At 40.9% G+C, this 26,042-nt stretch overlaps 1 protein-coding gene across 1 annotated transcript; it reads left to right on the top strand.

Moving 5' to 3' along the window:
* The first annotated feature begins 541 nt into the window (after positions 1-541).
* ptprna (protein tyrosine phosphatase receptor type Na) lies at positions 542-25,551 on the top strand. Its single transcript, XM_071525780.1, has 24 exons — positions 542-617; positions 4,292-4,342; positions 10,512-10,622; positions 11,321-11,441; positions 11,673-11,817; positions 11,901-12,102; positions 12,365-12,517; positions 13,250-13,375; positions 13,700-13,734; positions 13,823-14,076; positions 14,920-15,006; positions 15,341-15,420; positions 15,685-15,749; positions 18,277-18,486; positions 19,103-19,369; positions 19,594-19,741; positions 20,170-20,243; positions 20,516-20,593; positions 20,872-20,991; positions 21,723-21,889; positions 22,934-22,987; positions 23,863-23,927; positions 25,083-25,156; positions 25,407-25,551. Exons 1-24 carry the CDS (start codon positions 542-544, stop codon positions 25,476-25,478), a joined length of 2,835 nt encoding a protein of 944 aa, XP_071381881.1. The 3' UTR covers positions 25,479-25,551.
* Positions 25,552-26,042: the final 491 nt, after the last annotated feature.

Raw genomic sequence — 26,042 nt, forward strand, 5'->3', positions numbered from 1 at the left:
ACAATGTTCATGCACTTATATTTTTTCCCGAAGTGTTGAATGGGCAGAATAGATATCAATAACGTGATCTAATAATCTATTGATCTCTTCCCATCAGCTCTCTCTCATCTCCCTCTGCGCTTCAAACACCGGAATGACGCAACTGCAGAGAGAGGAAGAGAGAGAGAGAGAGAGAGAGAGAGAGAGAGAGAGAGAGATCCCTGCTCCGTGGATCCACTCCGCAGATTGTAGTTCCGCAATATCTTTTTTTTTTTTTCGTGTCGTGAGTCGATACTACGTGTATACGTTTATATACCCCTCCCCATCTCATGCCCATGCCCCGCCTTTCTAGTGTGAGAAATTACTTTATCCCGGCCATTTATTTATATTTTTCCGTCACATGGGCTTCTTGGATTCAATGTGAGGTGTCGAGACCGGTTGCAGCTCCCCGGATCATTATGGGGATTTAAAGGGGAACAGGAGGGAAAAAGGAAAAAAAAAACACAGGACTTGGTGTGTTTCTCTCTGCATCTGCTCAACTGTTGTGAGGCTGGAGAGGATCATGCAACACCTGAAGCCATGGCGAGCTCTGCTCCTTATAACGGTGCTGTGCCAGCCGGGGGTCTCAGACAAATACGGTAAGAAGATGATGATGAAGAAGATGATGACATGATCCAGATCATTTATAGTGATCTGATCGGACTTTATCTCCTATTGTTTATAGGATATAATATTCCATTTGGGACTTACAGTGTGTCTGTCGTACTCAATATGGTTTGATTATAATATCCTGATAATAGGATATCATACATGATTTGTTTAGAGTTTTGTTACTTGTATATTTTCCTTCTGAAATGTAATATGCTATATTTATTTTTCGGAAGGGATGCGTGGGGGCAAATGGAGAGATGAAGTAGTGTAATGAAGGAAAACAAACAGAGGTGGAGGAGAGATGGAGGTTGCAATGAGTGACAGGGAGGAGAAACACAAGTCTGTATGGGAGATGGGTGGTATCTTGATTTTGCCTGGTTTGTTTACTTCTAGTAGTGTGAGCAAGGAGCAATTTGAGGGGGTGATGGCCCATATTATGCCATTCCCCTCATAAAAAAGCTCATAATAAAGGGCTTCTTTTTTGTGGAATGGGGGATTGGGAAGACAGCAGTTTACTCACCAACCAAACCCTTTTTTTTCAATCACGACGAGAATAGCATGTGCTTATATTGTTTTGTTTTTTGGATCCAAGATGAACAGTGTCCACATTGTACATCTTAAAAGGGGAAATGTTGGGGTGTAAAGTTTTCCTTCTTATTACTTTACAGTAATTCTCTAAAATCTATGAAGAATGAGGGCAATAGTTAATAATTGGTCCACACCAGTAGGATGTCAAGTTTTACTGGTTTATTTCTACAAGGTTTCTTTCCCTAGCAAACATTTTAAACCCCTGTCTCTCTCCTACATGTGTGGGTGGAAATTTCATGAAGTAGGAGGTGAAGCCAGTCAGTGATTTGATCAAATAGAATGAGAGGGAAATGGAGGGAGGCAGAAAGTTAATTGCACTCCCTCAGGTTTCCTCCTAAATCTATAATAAACAAGTGGAAATATTTTTAGTTTGTTGTAATAAGAGGGTGGCCACCCCCCTTCATCTCCCCTCCACCCTCCTCCGTTATATACTTTTAGTCATTTAAATTGTTCAAGGTGTATTTGATATGCTTTTTCGCATGTCACTGCATCACTTCAGTGCAGCTACCCAAAAGTGATTCAAGAAAGTTTTGGGATATCAATATTTGATATTTCAAATCACGGTTGAAATATTGAAGACATTATTTTGCAAAATGAAACAGAATTGAAATATATATGTATTTACATAAAACACCTATAAAGTGAAATAGAAATTGAGTATGACATGCTAGTAAAGTGTTCATTTTTAAAATTGTGTTGCTATACAATTAATCCTACTAAATGCAATCATACATTACTGAATGAGAAAAATCAATGGCAGCAAGTGCACTAATTATACCAAGTAAAGTTAAATAATAAAGTAATAGTGAAGTAAAATATGCAGGACAATAAAAAGCCATGCTAAGAGTGTCTGACATTTCAGCACCATGGAGAGAGACAAGCGACTGATGCTGTTTGCCATCCAGTCATCCATTAACCTCTCTCTTTGTTCCGTTTCCCTTTGTTCATCAACATATCCTTCCTTCCTTCCTTCTATCTATCCATTCACCAATCCATCCATCCATCCTTCCTTCCATCCACATTGACATTTACACTAATGCTGACATGTCTACAGCCTTTCACTTATCTCCCTTGCAAACCAGCAATAAGGGCTCATGTCCAGTTGCTATGACAACACACTGTCTATGAAAGGTCAGAGGTCAGGTTCCTTTCAGATAATTCACACACCAGTAGAACTTGCAGTTTGGTCCTCAAATCAATGGGACTTACTGGAGCTCTTACTGTTTTAAAGATAACAGCCACAACTAGGCAGTGCTGTGTGTGTGTGTGTGTGTGTGTGTGTGTGTGTGTGTGAGAGAGAGAGAGAGAGAGAGAGAGAGAGAGTTCAAAGAAGGAAGAGGTGAGTCACTGAAACTGCTGTCATGCACTACGTCACTCATTCACAGGTAGAGAGAAAAAGAAGCTCTAAGACATGATCTCTCTCTCTCTCTCTCTCTCACTCTCTCTCTCTCTCTCTGTCTCTTGGAAGGAACTGTTCTTAGTACCTTATTTGGTATCCATCCATCACTGTGTGTCCATTCGTCACAAACACAACCACAAATACACAAATACTCACACGCACGCACGCACGCACGCACACATGCACACACACACACACACACACACACACACAGTTTTCATACAATTTATTCACTTCTTGACCATGTGAAAGAGCAGAACATGAGAGAATGAATGTCCTTCTATAGTTTTCATTTGAAAAATTCATCCATTTTCCGTATTCCTTTGTTCCTTTAGCTTTTGAATAATCCTTGAACCTACACAATGTTTGCACACAACCACTATTGTATACATATAGTCTGTCTACTGATACTCACACTGAAGTGTGTACCATTGATGCCAATAAAGCATATTGATTTGAACTGAACTGAATTGAGAAAGAGAAGGAGAACGAGAGATACACACACAGGGAAAGAGAGAGAGAGAGAGAGAGAGAGAGAGAGAGAGAGAGAGAGAGTTATCAGTGTGTGTTCTGCTGTGTTATGCCTGGCGGAGGTCCTATCTAGCAACAACCAGCTGCTGTTTCCCACATTGCCATCACCTCCAAGGTCCTGCACACCAACCAGAAGCAAACATCAACCAAAGTATTGGAATAGCTTAAAATGAACCACCATTACCCCTTCTAAATCAACATTTTACATCCACAAAATCTGTCTCAACCTTTTATCTTCAATCAGACTGGTCATACAGTATTTGCAGAAGCACTTCTGAAATACTGGTTTATTTATTTATTCACTTTTATTTGTGGGGTTTCCCACATAAGACAATACAATGAGTGCCAGAACATGGCTTCAGAGCTGCTTGAAACAAACTGTAACCTCCACTGAAAGACTACTATGTTACCTATAGACATACAGTATGTCAGTAAAAACATGGAGGAACTTGTTAAACCTGGAACACATTTTGACTGCTTCTAACCCAGGAGCATTAGCAAAATATCAAAGTCTAACCCTAACCCTAAAAAGAAAAAATTGATTTTGTTCAAAGTTATGTGCTTGCAGATGCCACTGAAGTGCATTCAGCCCGACTGCAGAGCTACCTCTGTATCCATCATGGAGAGACGAAATGTTAGGAAAATACCACAGTGCTAATGGAGAATGGATGGAGGGGCTTCTAGAATGGCTGGTTGCCATTTTATCCAACTCTAATGAAGGATAAGTGCAGTGTGGGTTGACTTATATTTAGATATAATATATAATATAATATATAAAAGGTAGATGCAGGGCAGAGGACAATCTGTACTGGTTACCACTGTGTTACCTTGTACTTTGAGTGAAATTATAATGAGTCCAAGACAGAATACACATATAAATGTCGAATGATAAAATCAGATGGGAAAAAGACGATTAAACATGTTGTCTTGTTTGCTCACACAGGTGATTTGTAGTGATTCTGTAATTTTCTAAGACTTGCCATTGGTTAGGTCTGTTTTTATGTTCTGATTTTAAACCTAAAGTAGTTGTTGCCATGGAAATTGCTATGAAAATTATATTGAATAATGAATGCTATTTCTCACTATAGGTGACTGTTTTTACTGTAAGTACCAGTCAGCTCTCTCTTTCTCTCTTCATGTCAGGTTGTCTGTTTGAGAGAAGACTGTGCGCGAGGGAACAGTTCTGCTCAGATGGTGAGTACACACACGCACACACACACAAACACACTTTTGTTTTATTGGTGTGTGAAAGTATATAATCAAAGGTCAATCCTTCCATCCCTTTCTCTGTCCTTCTCTCTGTCTCTGTCTCCGTCTCTGTCTCTCTCTCACTCTCTCTCTCTCTCTCTTATTTAAATATTAAACTTTTAAGACAGACTTTTTCTTTAATCCTTTCTGGACCCACAAAAACACAACAAATTATTTACCCCACAGCTGGACACACACACACACACACACACACACACACACACCGCTGGGAGGATGTTGGCACAGAAACACAGGTCAAGGATTCTCTCTCTCTCCCCACCCTGTCTGTCTTCCTCTCTCCGTCACCTGCCCCTCTCCCTCCTCGTCTTTATCTAAGCCCCTCCCCCGCTCCCCTGTCTCTATGGCAACGCTGACATCACGGTGAGGTCGACACCCCCACAGTCGCTGTGCTAATACAGTGATGAGTCACTGACACACACTTACGCACTTCTCCCTGCCGAATGCACTTACGCATCCACACAGCTACTGGACAGAATACAAAATAGATCAGCGTACTTACAATTCAGAGGCAGACACAGACGTAGATTCAGATTTCATACAATTTGATTTATTTCAGGTGAAAAGAAGCTCACATGTTCACATACGCACATCTGTGCCCCGAGGATAACACACAGTATTAAATGTGGTGTAATGACTACTCAAAGGTTTTCAAACTAATTACTTTAAATGATTAAAGAGCATACAGAGTCTTGTCCTCTCTCTCTCTCTCTCTCTCTGAATGGATTTGTGCCTCTCTCATGTAATGATTGTGAGCTAGACGAGAAGAACAGTATTAATATTTCATATCATCATCCCATACTTCACTGGCTTGTATTAGGATGTATGAACCAATCTCTACTCTAAGGATCACTCTCAGGTGAAGTTAGGTCACGTTGTGTGTATGTGTGTTTGCACGTGTGTACAGTATGCACACACTATTTTAAGCTAAGCTTTAAGCTAAGCTTAAAATAGACAGACAGTACAGAATGGGTTACCTAGGTTTTATATTAGAGTATAAAACACCTAAACATGAAGAGGGGATAACCGCAATAAGGCATATCCCAATATGTTTTCCAAAATTGTCCTTTTGCACTGGGTTTTCTCAAGACTTGGTCAAAACCCCAAGGTGGGTCATGGGAAAAATTTGTATCAAAAGCATGTCTATATTATGTTGCAAAGCTTTTCCAAGAACCTGCAATGCAAACTAAGCTGAAAAAAACTGTATGCTTGTTTGTTAGATACTAAAAAGTCAGTGGTTTTGTTTGATCAGCCTAATTCAAATCAAAATCAGTTTTGTTCTGTAGGAGGAATTAATTATATAGAAAATATCAACCCAAGCCCTCGCAGGAAAAGTGTAACATTCACAGTCTTTTTTCACACAAACAGGTCTTACAATGATCAACACCTTGGTAGGAATAAGCTGCTGCTGAGTTTAGATTAAGAGGTCAACTTAATCAAAAGCAAAATCAATACGTAGAAACAAACTGTTTGACTCTTTTGGGTCTTCATTAACTGAACCGACACCATCTCCTGCAAATATTGTACACCTCCTGCTTCTGTTCAGTATTATATAATGTCCTTGAATCAAACATTTTATGACGCATCTTTGTGAATTCTGCTTCTGTTCAATATATTATTGATGGCACCTTTCCCATATTACTGTGGAAGTAGTTGTGATGACTAATGCTATTGGGGGGCAACGGTTGCCATTATGTAAACAGTTTCTTATATGTATTTGTAAACTATTCACTGTGAAAAAATCCCTTCCGGTACATGGTACACTGCTAATTTATGCATCAAAAACTGCATAGCTGGAAAGGACATAATGAAATATGTATATCGATAGCAGCTGACAGGATCTATACATACTGTAGAATGTAGCACTGATGGTTGTCATCACCATTCAGCTGACAATAATTTATCTCATATGGGATAAAATATATGGTAATTTTTAAAATCACTTTATTTGAGCTGCATAGCCGAATTTCCTCTTCATTTCACAGATTCCACAGTCGACTGTAGAATTAAAAATTACATGTACAGAAATACCCACACTACCCAAGACGATCCTAGACAAAAATAGTCCCAATCCGATCAAGCCATTCAGTTTGCTGTCTCCTCTCCATTCATCTTCCATTCTTCCTCCTCCTCCCCCTCTTCTCTCTATTCTTAGCCCTGAGTCAGTCCACCGTCAGGAATACTGACACACTGAAACACACTGGTAGTGCCTGCCAGGCCAGCATTGTAAATAAATAACTTGTGTTGTAATTAATCGTCCCGCATGGTCAAATCAAGGTTGAATAAAAACAACATCCGTAATCTAGATACAGAGATGCAGTGACTAAAATGCATTGGTTCACTGTTCTGTTTTAGTCATTGAAAATGTTCTGTTTCTGTTTGCAGACTGCGGCTCATATTGGTAATATAGGAGTGTGTGTGTGTGTGTGTGTGTGCGTGTGCATGAGTGTGTGTGTGTGTGTGCATGAGTGTGTGTGGGTGGGTGAGGTTATGTGAGTGTATACATGTGGGAGGGGTTTTCACACCTGATCCCAGAAAATGTCTTAACTAGATCAAGATTTATCACCACACTAAAGCAAGGATAAGGAGTTTGCCTTATTGAACACTCACAGAAAGGAGTAACAATGCAGTACAATAAAGTAAAAAAAATCTACTTATTCTTCAAGTTCATCAGGAGCCAATCTTCTGTTTTGTGTGTATTTGTGTGTGTGTGTGTGTTTGTGTGTGTGTGTGTGTGTGTGTGTGTGTGTGTGCGAGTGTAGGGGGGGTTACATTGGGTGTAAAAATAAGCTATACAGCTGTTTCATGTTCAATTTGTGACTATATAAAAACATGCTACTCTTGACTAATCTGTTCAGCGTAACAATTCACTGTATCACCGTGGCAGATTAGGCCGTGTGCCATTCAGCTGCTGGTGGATGACTTGTGGTGATTCATCGATGCACCAAAAAATTTATCATCTGCACTGCTCTGTCTTTATCCCCAAACACATAGCAGCCTCAGAATCTGATGCTTTATGAGACACAATATTTTTTAGAAGCATCGTGATCTCAGCCATGGCGCTCTCAGTGTCCCTTAACACAACTGTTCATGTGACGACCCTATGTACAGTTTAGTTTTCTGTACAGTCTTCTGTAATCTGTTAACATCTGTTTTCCGCTACACATTTTGAAAACTGCAAATGAGTTGGGTGGTAAGAGGGAAAGGTGGGTGTATCTCTGTGAAAGAGGGGGGAGCACCTCAGATTCTCAGCATCCCAGCCACTTGTTCACCCGCATGGTACTTTGGGTGTTTTGAGGCGGAGCCTTTAGAGGCAGACGCTGTGGAGGTGCAGTGGAGGATGGGAGAAGTGTCAGAGTTGTGGCATGTTGTGGCTTTATAGTTTTGGCAAAATACTAACTAATCATAAACTTATTCAAGCTAATCATAAACGTATTCATTTACCTGCGAGTTGTATCTCCACGCTGACAAAATGCCACTCTTGGTGAATAACAAATTTACAAACAAAAAGTACAATTGGAATATGGCTACATAAATTACTACATTTAATCAATGAACGCTAGCTTGCACTTCTAAACACTAAATATGAACAAACTAGAATGGCATTATAAAATAGTGGAGTGATGAAAGAAAACAGCTGGTTCTAGTACAAGTTTGAAAACGAGTGGGATTTGCCCTTACATTGATGGATGCACCTGCAGTATTAAATATTTCTAGTCGGGGTCGGCAACAATATTCCTCTCAGATCAGATTTCTATGTACTCAGTGCAATAGTACCTCAATACCCCTGGTATGACATCACAGCTCTGGGTGGGGCCAGAATTTTAACTGATGGTAAATTGTCTGGGAAATGTTGAACTCATGTCCAGGATTGACACCCTATTTATTTCACCTTGCTTATAGAAGGCATATGAACAAGTTTACAGCTCAATAAAATCTGATAAATGGTTTAATTTCACTTCAATAACAGTACAATAATAATAGCAGTTCACAGGAAACAACTCAATAATGATTTTGGTTACTGTTGAAACTCTGTAGTGCGTAGTGCCAGAACACTGTCAAAAGGACTGTGATGAGCAGCGTAATGAGTGTGGGCTGTACTTCTAAACTATGACTCACTGGTGTGGGCTAGTCATGGTTATTTGCAGGTAACTGTTACGCAGAGTCTGTTACATATTAGGAATTAGAAAATTTTGTCACCTGTTTTGTAAGGGCCATTAGGCAGTTGTGTACTTCCAGGGCAAATTCATTAAAACATTCTACAGGTTCTACTGTATATTAAAGAAAATTCAAAGTAAAAGTTAATGCCTTATACGACCTCAGAGTTTAATGAAGATATAATGGCTGATGCTAACACTGTAGTGGATGCACCTTCATCATCATCATCATCATCATCATCACACATCTGGAAGGGCCTTGCATCCCGTGTGAGCCTCTTCCCTGATAACGGATCAGGAAAGTGGTTGGAAAGTGGTTGGATCGTAAAGGAGGCCACTGAGTCCATAAATCACTCCATTTTCACTCTTCAAGGATGGTACCAAGAAACAGACTCGGTAAACAACCATTAAACATAAACACACAGCCTGTCTCTGATAAGCCCCTAGGCTCCAGAGAGTCTGAAGTGATACCCATTGGAATGTTGCCAAAATCAGAAGAAATCCGTGATACAGACTCATGAAAATTTGGGTATCATATTGTGATGGACTTTAATGTATGTCTGTTATTTTGTGTGTGACTGTGATGTTTTATATGATAGTTATTCATAGTATTCAAGTTAAGCTTCTTTACATGGGGCTTAGATAGCCATGTTTGATATTAAAATACTCAGTAATGTGCGCTGAATGTAATCATGTATGACAGTAAAGTATATTGCATAGAACTGGGAGACGAAACTAAAGTTCTATGCATATGAAATGAGAGTTTTTCCGCTGTAACACTATACACACCAGCCCACACACACGCCCCCTCACACATGATAACAAAACCACATGCACACATGCCGAACGCGGATTTCACACCTAGGCCTACGTGGTCATGAACACGTTACAGTGAATCTACACAATTTTGCCTCTAAACTTTGTCTCTGAGACTTTGTCACCGGGATTTGATTCAGCATCAGCTCCACGAGCCAAGAAGAGAATCTGCTTCACCTTCCAACTGGTGAAGTGGGCCTGCCGCATCTGCCTGACAAACACACACACAAACGTCCATTCAGTGTGTGTCCTGTGCCTGCTAAGACCGCAAATCTACCAATCATCGGATCCGCTGGTCGGCGAAAGCCTTGAGAGACCCACATACCACCAGCTCGCCACATGTGCAGCCTGCTCTTCTGCCCCGCTGCGACCCTGCCGAGTTCAACTCAGAATCGTCGTTGGATCTTCATCACCTACCAGGCCCGTCGAGCTGAGTTTCATCGCAGCCTCCCAGACTCTGCGTGCCTCGTCTTCCTCCAGTCCCCGTCTGTGGCGTATGCACGATCATTGTCCGCTGGGCATCACACATGCACTACACATAGTTAGTCCATTACATGACACTCCATATCATTCACTTAGTGTCTCCCTATGATTAGCCACTCAGCGCTCTGCAAGTCTGTGTATAGTCAGTTATAACTCCGTTATTGATTATTCAGCGTATTCAGTGTTCAGATATTATTGCCATTAGTCCCGCTTCTTAGCTGGTTCATATCCTCCAGCGTTCAATTTATACAATTGTGTGTGTTGATTGCCTCATTACTATCATAAGCTCATTTATTCATGTTACTCATTCACCACATTTCAATCTACCTCATATGCTTTTATTGATTTCACTGATTATTGAGTGTGCTTTAATAGAAATAAATATATTCTTTCACATAAAGTCCTCTCTTGTGTTTATTGTCTGGGTTTAAATTCAAGCAAGCTCGGAATTCAGTCCTTCAGATGAGACCGGTTGATTTGTCTGCTATCTGGTGCCCCATTCTTTAAATTCTTATTGAAGCTAACTCTAAATTGTTTTGATATCAGACACCATCAATACTCAACATCTACTACACCACATATTGGTGTGTGTGTGTGTGTGTGTGTGTGTGTGTGTGTGTGTGTGTGTGTGTTCGTTCTAGATGGGCTGTTTGGTCAGTGTCACAGCTCTAAGCAGGACCAGGTCCAGTACCAGGTGTCAGTTGCTGTTCTCAAGAGGATGCAGGAAGTCCTCAAACAGCTCATGCTGCAAGGTGAGAGAAAACATTAACATCACCACTGTTTTGTGTGTCTCATTGTCACTTGACTCACTTTTGACTGTATTCAATTTTTATAACATTCATTTCTAGCCCTGCATTCTATCTACAGTATATTATTCTGCATTACAATTATATTGTACTGGAATTGAGCATTAGCATATTTAGCATGTATATTTCAATCTGTCGCCGTTACACACATTAACACACAGATGCAATTCAAATATTCTTATATACAATATAGAAATGAAGTACAAAACTAAATATTGATACAATTCAGGACCTGTGTGTGTTAGTCTACCTACAGTAGAATCTCTGTGTTGATCTGGGGTCAGTATAGTGAAGTTCATACGGTAATGTGACCTTCCCAGTGTTGTTAGGTCAGTTCTCAGTCCCTGAGGGTTTTTTAATACAGGCCAAGATCCATTCATAATACATACAGTATATTCATTAAGCTCTGAGCTCTTGAATTCCACTGGTACATGAAACAGTTGAAGAGTATTGATTTCAGAAGCTTCTTTCTCTCTCTTTCTCTGTCTCCCTCACACACTCTTGCACTCTCTCTTTATCTGTCTCACTCTTGCTCTCTCTCTTTCCTTGATTGCTTGTTTGCTTGTGTGTGTGTGTGGGTGTGTGTGTGTGTGTGCGTGTGTGTGTGTGTGTGTGTGTGTGTGTGTGTGTGTGTGTGTGTGTAGGGCTTTCCTGGCAGGATGACATCACCCAGTACATCGTATCCAAGGAGCTGAAGAGAGTTCCCCACACCACCCGCCCCTCTAAGCCCAGCGTGTCCTCTTCTTCCCCTTCCTCTTCTTCTCAGTGAGTATTCTACATTTACAATGATATTTATAAAAAAGTATGTTACACAAAATGATGTGGAATGGAGCCAATTCATCCATCCATCCTCTCCCTCTAACATTTCTGTTTTGCCTGATCGAAGCAGAACCATCTTAAGCTGCAGTACCCTACATTTCTGTCTGGCCACATTGCTCTATCTTTCCCTCCTTTCCCTCCTACAGCTATCCTAATCCTTTCTCTCCTGGTTGCCAGGTCCAAACAGCACAACCACCACCACAGTTCTAAGTCGGGGTCCATGCCTGCTGCTGACAACTATCTGGACTACATGATTGTTGAGCCTCCTCAGTCGCCGCTACGCATGCAATCAGCCTCCATGGACCCATACACATACCACCAGGTACACACACACACACACACACTACACACACAGACGCACACACGCAGCACTGTATCATCTGAATGCCTTTCCCAATATCACAGCACAGATACCAAGATGACGTAGAGAGATCCCTTCACCCTATTGGAGGAGGGGTTGGCTACCAACGGCCCCCTTCGCGGTCCCAGGCCAATCAGAGAGAACGAGAGCGTGACAGGCAGCTGCTGCAGGAAGCCATGTCTCTCTACCTGGCGTCTGCACAGCCGTCTTATCGGCACCGAGGGGCAGCTCCCATGGCACCTGCAGGTAGAACGGGATTTGATTTATGTAACATATTTCAAAACATTTACAAATTGCTAAGAGTGAATAAAAATACAAATAGAAGCATATAGAAAACATGAAAACAGTAAAAACCTAAAACAAAGAATGTTAAAGCATCAGAAAGAGTTTTTTTTAAATGTACATAATACATAATCAGTATGAAAAATGTGTTTAAAGCCATCATTGTCTCTAATCAATGTGGCTAAACCATTCCCCTTGCCATAATAACCTATTGTGCTCTGAGCAGGTCTGCCTTATTACGAGGACTTGGAACTGGAGTTGCCAGTGGATTATGTGGAAGACTACACCCTAGAGGAGAGAGTGGGTACTGCAGCCAGACAGCCGCCTCAGCAGAACAAGAAGGTTCCTCAGGACTACAGCGCTCTGGCTGGACTCAATGGTGAGGAATAGGGACTCATTTGTACTTGTGTGTGTGTATGTGTATGTGTGTGTACAGGAGAGAGACAGAGAGAGAGAGAGAAAGGGAGGGAGGGAGGGAGAGGGGGAGAAGGAGAGAGACTCATTTATTAATTGTTTTACAGTAGTAGTGCTGATCTAGTTGACTCTCAATTCGTGTTCATGGGAAAAACATACATATCATGCTTTTATATCAGATACACTCTTTTACTCATAGTTAAATGGCACAGTTAAATGTTACTCATACTTGATCTCATCCTCATTCTCATCCTTTTTCTCAAGTCTTTCTGGCTCTTGACATTACATTTTCCTAGCGTCACTTGACTAAATGATTATGTTTATATTGTTGCACTTGAGGTCTTGGAAACAAAATTGTTTCCTCCCTGAACACAGGGAGTGGGAGAATAAAGATCTACTAGTCAACCAGAAAGGATTGCTCAGTGTAGTGGGGAAGGGGAGATTGGCAGGCTGACAATGTCTTGAAGAGAGGGATTATTTGCTGCACAGGGCCAAGGGAAGAAAAAGAAAGAAAGGAAAGAAAAAACAAACAAGATCACATTTTCAAATCTGTTATCACAGCACTGCAGAGAAAAGCACTTACTTCTGATTTCAAAATAAGGTGCTACAGAAAGTGTAAACTCTACTTTTAGACATTTTCTAATCTGGATGATGTGAAGGCAGCCCATGTATTGATAACCGTACTATCCTGCGTTAGATGGCTTGCTCCAGAGGATGTCAGGAGTGTTGCAGAGGTATGGAGTCGATCCCAGAGAGCTGAGTCCACAGCAGCTCTACAGGCTGGCCCTCGTACTGCAGCTGATGCAGACTGAAGGCAACACAGGTACAGTGGAAGCCATCGTAAAAGTCCCCCATCTATTACCTCTATTCTTTACTAGTACTCCTTTTGTGGCAGTTAAGAATTCTTTGTTGAATATTGTATAATGGAAAGCAAATTAGTATATTAAAACATATATCTCCCAAATATATTGTAAGGGCAACATTTGTGTCTTTCAAATCACTTTCTGTCAGACTGTCCCTTGCACCCACTGACAGCTAAAAAGAGCAAACGATGTGCAAAAGATGCACAGTAATTGAATTGTTTTTTCGGGTAACTCTTTTTTAAATGCTGCAGTGTGATAGTGTCTGTCTCCACTCTATTTTTCAGATCCATACGAGAAAGACCTCATCACTCTCAAGGAGGTATGTCAGCATCCATCTTAAACAATGTTTGCTAGATGCCATCATAATCATTTTACACAGACAATTCTTCTGTCATTCCCTCCTGTAGACCCAGCTGTTAAAAACAGACAGAGTGTCTAGTAAGCCGGAGAAGCCCGCCCCTGCTTCTGGTGCTCCTGGTGCTCCTGGTGCTCCTGACGCCCCCCCTGTGCCCTCCAAGGGCCCCAGCCTTCCCCCCTCTGCCTCCAAGCCTCCCCAGGCCACACGTGCAGAGGCTGGACAAAGTCTGAAGGACCAGGGAGTGCCACTGGTTGAGGGAACAGGAGCCAGAGAAGAGTATGGATACATCGTCACCAACCAGAGGTCAGCACTCAAATTCAACTGTTTCAATCTGTTAGAGTAACTAAACACCAAAACACACGTCTGTGTAAAGCCTTCAGAAGCCACTTTCTATAGAGTACAACAGGTGGTGACATCATTTTGCACCAAAGATCAGCCAGTAGCAGAAGGCAATTTCAGTAGCATGCATTTTACCTTTAGATGTCAGGCTTTACACAGATTTGGGTTTGGTATTAAGTTACTCGTGGTCATCCTCAAAATCCTTGTTTTTCTGATTTTGGCAACATGTTTGGTGGTAAGCGCTCATTGCTGTTGTATTTTTGCACTGCACTTTGCAATAAAACAGTGGATTTTCTGTTGATGATGTTTGAGTTTCTGTAGGTGATGCTCTTTTCTTTGTCTGTTCAGCCATGGTGGCTGTCACTGCTCATGCTAACTACCCAGTTTTTCATCTATTTATTCTAAACAAATCACAGAGGATTTTTCCCAAGAAAGACCTACCAGACACCAGGTGTTTAGAACAGCAAATGTAAAACCTTTCATGAACTGGCTATAGGTTGAATCACTATTGTGTTATATCAATCGGTGATAAAGAGTAGCAAAAGAGACATTTATTTATATGAAAATGTTGTGCATTATTACTGTAAAATAATTCATAAAAATAGGAAATTAAACTTTCTTCAGCAGTTGGAATACAAAAATACATAGAAAAAAAATAGAATGTGCCAAAAGTAAAAACAACAACATAGGAACTTAGAAATGTGCAAATATACTAGACGCTCTATACTAGCAGCAGCAGCAGTTGTAATATTTGTTTCTGTGGTGTGGTTTCTGTTGATTATTGTCAGTGTTATTTTTCCTTCCTAGTCCTCTGAGTTTATATGATGGAGTGAAGCTGCTGGAGCTTTTGGCTGATAAAATACACCTGACCACCAGTAGCTTCATCAATATCAGGTAACACCACCACTGTGTGTGTGTGTGTGTATGTGTGTGTGTGTGTGTGTGTGTGTGTGTGTGTGTGTGTGTGTGTGTGTGTGAGAGAGAGAGAGAGAGAGAGAGAGACGCAGAAAGAGTGCATGTGTATTTTATTATTTTTATTGTTTGGCAGACAAATAATCACACAGCAACAGAAAAGTGGTTTGTTTTTTGCTAGGTTGTTTAAGAATTATTCAACCAGGCCAGGACATATCAAATTACATTCACCACACAGATTAACTCAGATCAAATTCTTATCCTTAATATGTGTGTGTGCATGTGTGTGCATGTGTGTGTGTGTGTGTGTTTCCAGTGTGGTGGGTCCTGCATTGACGTTCCGTATCCGCCAGAATGAACAGAACATGACTGCAGCAGAGGTGGCTGCTAAAGCTGGTGAGGCTCATACTCACACACACACACACACACACACACACACACACACACACACACACACACACACACACATACATTTGACTCAGAGGAATGTGGGTGTATATCCTCTCTCTCAACCTTTGAAATACTGTAACAGTGAAGATCAAAGCTTTTCCCACTTTCCAACTCATTTGACTGTCATTTCTGCAAACTTGTCTTTTTTTCCTCACATCCAACAAAAAAAAATAATTGTTGTTGTTTGTGTTTATTTCTTTGCCCTGACAGTATCTGAAAAGAAGTTCCTGGAGTCTGAGACAGGCCTGAAGATTGTACAGGCTGGCGTGGGAGAGGTACATGCATGACCACGTGCGCTACACACACACACACACACACACACACACACACACACACACACACACTCACACACACCCACACAGCCTCTCCAGGAAAATCTTTCTGGTAACCCCTCCTCAATTCCCCCATTAGCAACATGTGGAGCTGTTGTCAAGGCAACGGAGAGATAAATCATTCCTCTCTCCACTCTCTTCTTTTCCCTTTTCACTTTTGACTTGTTCTCTGCTGGGCTTTAGCTTGATGGATTCTCAGACTAGCTAGTCTCATAAGCCACTCTCTCAAGACACATTAGTTTCAACACTGCAGCTAGCACACCCTGCAGCTGTATTTTCTGTATGGATCTACATCGTATGGGATTCCTGTCATTGTTGCTACCTTGGCCGTCTTCTGAAGTTACAGTGTAGATTCATTCTGTACTGTTTAAATCCAGAGATGTGAAGCGTTTTGCATCAGTGCATTTCATTGGTACCTGGAACTGGACCTGGTGGCATGGTTCAGATACACTGCTAGATGTGTGAATGCTGAGGAAACCAGTATCACTGAAAATAAAGGAGCAAAGGATGAAGGACTGGCTCAGATGTGGTGAGTTTTACAAGGAGTGTGTAGTGAGATATTTGATCAACACAGTGATATTTTCATTCATTGAAATTGTCACTTCACCACACAAACTTATAGGTGAAATATTTGAAAATGTCACATGTAATCATATGAGTAGAGGGTTACTGTATGCAAAAAAAAAAAAAAGCAAAACAAAGAACATTATTTATTGATCTACAGACATTATGTGTGATCATAAACTATTTAGGCAGCATATAGTGGAGTCAGTGGAATCATTTTTTATTCGACTGTATCAAAACCAAACGAAAGTCCAGAGTCGCTCATTTATTCTGGTGACTCCACTGTCTAAGACCATTAGATTTCACAGATGTTGAAGAAAAACAGGCTTTGGGTTCAAGGTTGTTGACATTACAGCGACATTAGAGCAGAAGACCTCTGACATTACAGCGCTGTGTGCGATACGCCAGTGAGAGACCTAGCTTAAGTTGGCATGACATTTTTCTCACCTAGGGATCATTTTCTGTCCAACAGGCTTTGTCCTGTAATATCCGTGTGTGTGTGTGTGTGTGTGTGTGTGTGCGTGCATGTGTGTGTAGTTGTGTGAGCCCATGTGTGTGTGTGTGTGTGTGTGTGTGTGTGTGCCACCTGGAGGGCAAGTGGCCAGAACATATCACCAAGGCGACATCCCGTAACAACGAGCATTCCACTTGTTGCCATGGTGCCTGATCTCCTCTACCCCCACTGTGGCTCCCAGGTGCTATGGCAACAGTCGCAGGCGTCATTACTCCCATTATCATTTTCTGTTCACACACATACACGCACACGCACGCACACACACACACACACACACCTAAACTAATAATGTAATTATCCTGCCACAGAATAATGTGTGTGTGTGTGTGTGTGTGCCTGTGTGCATATGTCTGTGTGGTACTGATATTATCTTCCAGATGGCAGATTTTTTTATCAGCCTAATACTGAAGTTGGCTCATTAGCAGTGCTTGTAAATTATGGTAAATCCATTCTGAAATTCAGTAATTTTCTAAATTAATTCTGCTAATTTAAATAGAAAAATTGAATGCATGGTTTGAATATTTAAAAGAAAAATCGAATGAAAGAAAGGTACAAAGAAATCAGCTTCTTGTCATCACAGTTTTCTCTTTGAAAGCTAAATTTAAGTGTGTGATGTGAGTGAATGTTTTTATCATGCTATCACATAAAAAACCTGGCATCTAGCCCCCAGATATCATGCCCTACTGTATGTGTGTGTGTGTTTGTGTGTGTATGTATTTGTGTGTTAGGTGGAAACACAGGAGTGCATGTCAGGCGTAAGGGGAGGTTTTTTTTTTTTAAACAGCTGAATTTTTCATAATTTACATTTGACATCCTCATTCACGCAGGTCATGTGGATAGCTTCACCTTTAAGGTGGTTAAACAGTGTGAGACACAATGTACAATTCTGTTTTATCGGGCACTACAGTGAAAAGTCACGGATTCACAACATTGTCAATGTGTGGCATGTAGCCTAACGTAGTTTACTGATCCCCATGGAGTCTCTGCTGTTTTTTAACCTCTCCCTGAAGAACGCTGCCTTGACCTCTGGGTGTTAGTCTGCCTTTAAAATGCTGCAATCTCTCTCTGAACACACCATGCAATTTTAGAAAAACGAATTTGTTGTTAAAATGAATGAGTGACCTTTTCATCCATTTTTGCTTTGAGTGCTGAGGAGGAAAAAAGCCTAAATTGCAAAGTGTTTGATTGCTCACAAACTGCTATATAGGTGTGTGTGTGTGTGTTGAAAAATGTAAATGTTCAACCAAACTAACATAGTGCTTTAATGAGTCAATAAGTTTGTGATGAAAATATTTAATTTGTTGTTTTCCTCTTGCTCACTCTATGTGCCCACCTCCTCCCCCTTCTCATGTTTCCTCATCTCTCTACTCTTTATCATTGTCTTCTTTCCAGAGGACAGATGCACGGGGTCTCCCTCAGGTCGCCAGGGTTTCCCAGGGGTCCAGCGGGACAGTCATCACCCTTGTTTCCATGGCAGTTGTAGGAGGAGTGCTAGTGTTGGCTATGGCCATTGCTTGTATCAGGCACCATGCTCACCAACTAGCCAATGGCAAGCTTGGCCTGGGGCCGGAGGGAGGAGCAGAAACACACTTTGACTACCAGGTAGGATGACAGGGATTCAGGTCTTTCTTATAGATCAGGGTTTTTTAAGCTATGGGCCAGGATGGGCCTTCAGAATATACCTTCATACATATTAGGAATGTTTCCTAATATTTCCTCAAAATGATCATAATATGCACCCACGTACAGTATTGTCAATGTTGAATGAAAACTTCTATCTCACAAATATGAACTTTTCAGAATCTAAGAAAAACAGCCCTGTTTTAAGCTTGACCACCATGCATTTTAGAGTTTATCTAATGAGTTTTGAAAGGGTTTCATCAGCCCAAAGGTTGTAAAATTTCAGAGGAAAATGTAATCCTTCAATTGAAGTTAAAACATGAAAACCACAAAAAATTGAGTTACTGTACAAGGTTTTCACACAACAACAGCGATCGTATATGCACAGTTTACTATTCACATTTGATATTCAGAACATTCAGAGTATCACCAAGGAATATCTGGTAGATCAAGCAGATGAATGTATACAATTTATACATATGATGCTTGGTGTGTGAATTATATGCAAAGTAGGTTAGCGTAACATGTACATATACATTTTTTAATTGTTCCATGTGCCCTCTCTGTTTCTCCCAACATCCCCACCCTTTCCATTCAGGAGCTTTGTCGGCAGCACATGGCATCCAAATCCTCCCTGTCCCGGCAGGACTGTGTGGGTGGGGTGAGTGGCAGTATGGTGGGGTCCGCCATAGCTGCGGGTGCGGGGGGTCGAAGGGGCACGGACACGTCCCGCGTCAGCAGCGTTTCCTCCCAGTTCAGCGACGGCCCCCAGCACAGCCCCTCCTCCACCCACAGCTCCACCCCATCCTGGAGCGAAGAGCCGGCCCAGTCTAACATGGACATCTCTACTGGTCACATGATACTGGTGAGCAACCACAGAAACTTCCTGGTGTATCATGGGAATCTCCTACTGTACGTCTAAGATGGTTTTGATTATGGTGGTTATGGTTTTGACCATATGGATTATGGTTATATATGGATTATTTGATTGTTGCAGAAATTAGCAACAAGATGATTAAAAAACAACCTTAATTTACATAGTTGAACACATTTCCTACAAGGTATTTCCATGTGCTGTCTCCCCCTCAGGCGTACATGGAGGATCACCTGCGTAATAAGGACCGCCTGCAGAAGGAGTGGGAGGCGCTGTGTTCCTACCAGGCCGAGCCCAGTTCAGTGGCTCTGGCTCAAGACCCGAGCAACATGGACAAAAACAGACATGCTGAATCCCTACCATGTTAGTTCATTTGTCCACTTAGATATCTGTCTGTCTGTCTGTCTGTCTGTCTGTCTGTTTCTCTGTTAATTACATATTGGGTCAGTTGGTCTGTCAGTCTCTGTTCATTTATATGTGTTAGTCTGTCTGTCTGTCTGTCTGTCTAGGTATCATGCGTCTATCAACCATCAATCACCCTTTCTTCACAGAATGCATTTATGTATGCATGCATGTACAGAACAATATCAATTTCAAGCTTTTGCAAGCTTTTCACTGCATAAGTGAAGTGCTAAGGGGAAAATTATAGTGACATGAATTCAAATTTATATGTTTACATGTTTTCATTGACATATTTGATTCTTCTTTCTTAATATTATTGAAGCATTCATTCATTTTGTAATTATCCGTTCATTCACTCATTCTTTCTTGATATTTGTTTTGTTTTGCAGACGATCACTCTCGAGTGAAGCTGAAGACAGAGCTAAACCCCAATAAGCAAGATTACATCAATGCCAGCACCATTGTAAGAACATTTACAAACAAGCCAAAGGAACCATGTGATAATAATACTGATTAGTGGTGTGCAAGTGTTGCATTGTGATTTCTCCATTAATCTGAAATGAAAATTTGCTTATCAGCATACTGAGAGAATTGATCTCCCCCTCAGACTATTTAAGTCCCCTCGCAAAACACATATGTATTTGGGGTTTCTTGGCCTTATTCATATCTATCTGTGTGTCCTCAGCAGGTAAATAAAATAATAACTCTTGTCTCTTTTCTCTGTTTAACCCACAGATTGATCATGACCCTCGCCTACCAGCTTACATCGCTACACAGGGACCACTGCCTCATACTGTCGCTGATTTCTGGCAGGTCAGTACACCTTCCCCTCTTCTTTGTCATGTTTTTTTCTCGTTCTCTCTCTCTCCACCTCTTCCTCCTCCTCCTAGTCTAGTGAATTTTTCTTTCCTTTTTGTGATAAATTCAAATTTAGTCTTATTCCATCTGCAGGAAATCTGCTCTGTTAGTGTTAGATTTCACAGATTTATCTCAGTGTGACAATCAGATGTGTGTGTATATGCATTTGTGTGCATCTACATCCTTGTGTGTGTCTGTGTGTGTCTGTGTGTGCGTATTTCATCAAACCCCAGATGGTGTGGGAGAATGGCTGCACAGTGATAGTGATGATGACAGCTCTGGTGGAAGATGGAGAGAAACAGTGCGAGCGATACTGGCCTGACGAAGGCTCCTCTCTCTACCACATCTATGAGGTAACTTCCCCCTGTAACTGCTACCCTGTTAGCTTTTAACCTCACAGCATGCACAGTGTGATATTTTATGATAATTTTCCGACAATGCACCACCAGGAAAAACAACATTCAGGCCATAAAGTGCAGCATCCCTGCTGTCAGAATCAGGCTTGGGCGATATCCAAAATGTAATATCGCAATGCTGTTCTGCCAAAATATCGCAATGTAAAATATTAACGCCGTTTGCGGGGGCGAGGTTGTTACTTTTTATTTTTACAGGTTTTTTTTTTATTTTTTTTATTCATTGTATTTCTTCTAAATTACATTAAATTTGAACACACTATTCAAGCACAGGAGGAAACAATGACTATTTGGTGTAATTTGCTCATTAGTGCTATTTCCAGGAACACAGGCTGATTGTGGAAAAGGGAACCCACTTGAAATAAAATGACACATTTTTCACTAATATAGTGTTTTATTTTTATTTTTACTGTCCTACTGCTAGTACATTATAGGTTTATAAGTTTAAAAGTTTGCACAATTTTGATCTAAGCAACAATCTACGTGTGGCAGCAGGGTGGGGCGGGGGATATTCAATACTGCGGGAAATATGAATATCGGCCCAAGTGTAGTCAGAATATTTTTTCATATTTGTTCATATTTGTTCATTATTCCCCCTTTCTCCATCTGTTTGTGGTCCTCCTTCTCTCTCTCTCTCTCTCTTTCTCTCTCCCTCTATCTCTCTTCATCAGGTCAACCTGGTGTCAGAACATATCTGGTGTAAGGACTTCCTGGTGCGTAGTTTCTACCTGAAGAACGTCCAGACCCAGGAGACCAGAACCTTGACCCAGTTTCACCTGCTAAGCTGGCCGGCCGATGGCATCCCCACCTCCACACGACCGCTGCTCGACTTCCGCAGGTAGGTTACTACACCCACACACTAAGGACAAACACACACACACACACACACACACGCACACTATCCCTGCCTGTGTGTGTCACAGGTGCTACAATTTTTCAATAATTTACAATTTAGGGATTTAGCTGACATGTTAAGTTACTCAGCAATTTAAGATAGGCACAAGTGGAAACAGTTACTACATGAACAGAGCTGGACATGATCACATGATGATACACACACACACACACACACACACACACACACTGATATACTAATAAATTGCAGTGTCCTGGTGACTCAGTGGGCTACTGACGCCTTAATGAGTTTGAATCCTCCTGATGACCTTTGTCATATGTCATCTCTTCTCTCTTTTTCCCATCTTTCCTTTCATTTTCCACCGTAAGGCACAAATGCTGCATATTCCGCCCTCTATCCATCTTCTCTATTCTCTCTCTCTCTCTCTCTCCCTCTCCCTCTCCCTCCCTCCCTCTCTCTCTCTCAGTGTGCAGGTTGATGGGTTTGTATTTTAACATCTCCCAGTGTCATTTTTGTGGTTTGCAGCTAGTACTCTGGCTCCAGTTGCATAGTCACAAAAATGAGCATTGGCAGGTGTGACTGGCTGCTGCAAGAGGGACAGTGAATCTCTGGCTCCTCCTCCTCCTCTCCTGTCTGGTTCCCTCCTCTGCCCTCCATCCTCTTCTCTCTTCTTTGTTTTCTTTTATCCCTTCATTTCTTATCTTCTCCATTTTTCATATCCTCTCTTCCTGCCCTCTATTCTTGATCTTATTTTGTCCCTTCCTCTTTCATGTCCCCCTTTTTTTTTTTATCTCCCCTCCTTATCTCCTACTGGTTTCCTCTCGTTGCCTTTTTTTTTAACCACAACCCACAAGCACATAAAGCTGCATAAGGGATGTTTCTCCTGTGTTGTATGCATTTAATAGAACCCATAACACTGATTAGTGCTCATAGCTGTAGTTGTGATTAAAATTTTTCCCCTCCTGCCTTTTTGTCATCCTTTCCTCTTCCTCTCCTCCTCTGCCATCCCTTATTCCTGTTTTTCAGGAAGGTAAATAAATGCTACAGAGGTCGCTCCTGCCCAATCATCGTTCACTGCAGGTAAAACCTAAATTACAACTGAACTGTTTCACTCCCAAACACTATATATCCATTTTAGGGGGGACAAATTGTTTTCTGAAATTTGTCAGTCAATATTTAAAAGACACTGATAATTTTGTCCTCAGGCAAAAAAAGATATCCTGCATTATTTTCAAATGCAAGATATCTAATTTTCAAACCAAACTTAAAGGATAAGGCTGGTGTTTTTTAATGCATTGCTTACCGTCAACAAATCCTATGAAAATAACAAAATCAACAATGCGTTTGCTCTACTCCCGTTACTTTCTGACTTCCCACGTACCGTTTTTAGCAACCAATTTTAGGCTCCAATTGTAAGCTAAAAACCTTGAAATACAGCTCAAGACATAGTTTCAATTTTAAAAATGGCGAACTGTTACCAGGAAAAGTCAGTCTGTTGTAGTTATTACCAAATCAAATTCAAATGGGAACAAATTCTTCATTATGCTGGGGACTATTTTCGGTGCTACGGAACTACTTTTTGTTTTTAACCGTTTTTTTTAATACAATGGAGTTCTATGGCTGCTGGGACATGGCTTCATTGGGCACCGGCTACATGGACGAGACTTGTTGGCAAAACAAAATCATTGCTGATTTTGTTATTTTCATAGGATTTGTTGACGGTAAGCAATGCATTAAAAAACACCAGCCTTATCCTTTAAACTTTTTTTTTTTTAATTTGCCATATGTAAGATTTGAAGTTTTGAAATACCTCTATAATCACAAATTGAGAGGGACTGATACATGAATTTCCCCTTGAAAAAACAGTCACAGAACACTGTTTTGCTCCCAGATATAGCGTTTTCAAAATCAATGAGATTTGACACTGTCCTCTCTCATCTCTCTCTCTCCTGTAGTGATGGCACCGGCAGGACTGGGACCTACATCCTCATTGACATGGTGCTGAACCGCATGGCCAAGGGTGAGACACACACACACACACACACACACACACAGATACATAAGGTATAATCCAGTGTAAATGTTTAGACATGGGCAGTGCACTACAGGCCAAAAGAAATACAGTTACACATTGATTATAATATAATATAACTGAGGAGGTAAATTGTTTCTTACATCTTAGATCACCAAGATATCTTTTAATATGCTTTAATATGCCTCGCTTTAGGGTAAACTGGTGTACACTGATGATTTACCAGCTGTGAACAGCAGAGGGTGCTACAGTAAAAATGTAGTATATTTGGTGCTTGCAGAACATTGTCAATACATGTAAAACTTGGCAATCTCACTGTGTCAAATAATGCTGAATCATTTGCATTATTACACCACAGAGGTATTCATGATGCTATACTACTGCATTTCTGGATTATTACAGGATTATTAAGGGAAAACTGTATTTATGTGTTTGCTTAAGAGGAACGCAGCTTTGGCTACAGTGTAGTATGGAGAGGTGCTCATTGAAGCTTGGGTGACAAGGTCATGTTTCGGCAGAAAAAATGTGTCCAAGGCACTTCCATACAAAAAGAAAAAAAATATTTTGTGGCTAATGCATTGCATACACATGTTTAAAAATGTTTGAAACATGTGTATGCAATGCATTAGCCACTAAACAATAAAGGCTTTTTACTTTTTGTATGGAAAGAGTGCCACGGACACATTTTTTTCTGCTGAAACATGTATTTACGTGTTGTTTGTTGTTTTCTAGGTAATAATATAAAAATTATAATGGATGAGATTTATATAGTGTTTTCCCAGTCATAATCACCTGAGCAGTGATGCATGGATGCCTTGGCAATGATAATATTTATAGTTACAGAGTTTCTGCCTGCAGACTCTTGCAGAAAAATATGTATTTTTTGGCACTACAGTTGAATGAGAAACTGCTTCTTAGCATCTTTGGCAAACGCTAATGATTACAAATCACTGATGTTAGATAAAGATGAAAACCTAATGAATCTGATCTTGTTGATTTCTTTTTTATTTGAACTGAAAGCTGTGTGCTTTGGATCGTCATTCAAATTGACTTGGTTAAGATACAAGGCTCTCATGTCCTCAGCAGCTGTTACCATGATGTTGTTAGTGATCCTGTTGTTGCTGTTGTTGTTGTTGTCATTAGGAGTGAAGGAGATTGACATCGCAGCCACATTGGAGCACATCAGAGACCAGAGACCTGGCCTAGTCCGCACCAAGGTATCACCACTGAGTGTGTGTGTGTGTGTGTGTGTATAAAGGGAGCCAGATCCAATTAACAAATGAGATTATCCACTGTGAGCCATATGTGTGTCTGTGTGTGTGCTGTTTGAGCACTGTCCTGATATCTAGGTTGGACAACCATCCTAACCCAACTCTCTCCATCTTCCTCTTTCTCTCCTCTCACTCTCACATCTCTTTCTCCCCTCGCCACACTCTCTTTCTTTCCTCTCTCTCTTTTCTTGTTCAGGACCAGTTTGAGTTTGCGTTGACAGCAGTGGCTGAGGAGGTGAATGCCATCTTGAAGGCTCTGCCACAATGAGCGACAACACCTGAAGACACACACACACGCACACACACACACACACACACACACACACACACACATACATAAACACACAAATATAGTATACACACTCATAAGGACACATATGTACACTATCAAATCGTGTATGCTTGGCCATCACTGTAAATAAGAATTTGTTTTGCCCAACACAGAACAAGCTGAACACTCACTGCTCTTGTTTTCAGCACACAGTAGTTTCCCATCTACTTGGCCTCTAGGTTTTTTGGATTTTTGGAACTTTTTTTTTAAAGTTTTATGAAAGTTATTAAATGATTTTTGGCAGGATGTAAATAGGAACAGAGTCTGGCCTTTATCCGTTTTCCGAACAGATCTTATCTCTTCCTTTGATCTCTGAAGTTCTCTCGGTTTAGACAACCGTGAAGCGATCGGATCTGTCTGAGAAAAAAAAAAAAATCTGATATATTGTGCCTGTGCGAATACAGCCGTAATTTCCACATCAAAATTGCAGATCTACATTTCTATTCTATCCGACTACCATCTGAATTCATCTTTGCATATGTGCATTGCCACTTTTATTGG

The sequence above is a fragment of the Centroberyx affinis genome, unplaced genomic scaffold (assembly GCF_046629955.1).
Source record: "Centroberyx affinis isolate AG114_WGS23_722 - 3 ecotype Tasmania unplaced genomic scaffold, CSIRO-AGI_Caff_v1 ptg001337l_1, whole genome shotgun sequence".
NCBI lineage: Eukaryota > Metazoa > Chordata > Actinopteri > Beryciformes > Berycidae > Centroberyx > Centroberyx affinis.

Bases quoted from the DNA above. Each gene is read 5' to 3' on its own strand.
- ptprna (XM_071525780.1), top strand. From the start codon at position 542: ATGCAACACCTGAAGCCATGGCGAGCTCTGCTCCTTATAACGGTGCTG. The intron at 618-4,291 runs GTAAGAAGATGA...TCTTCATGTCAG, and splicing joins GGGGGTCTCAGACAAATACG to GTTGTCTGTTTGAGAGAAGA. The intron at 13,735-13,822 runs GTATGTCAGCAT...TCCCTCCTGTAG, and splicing joins ACCTCATCACTCTCAAGGAG to ACCCAGCTGTTAAAAACAGA.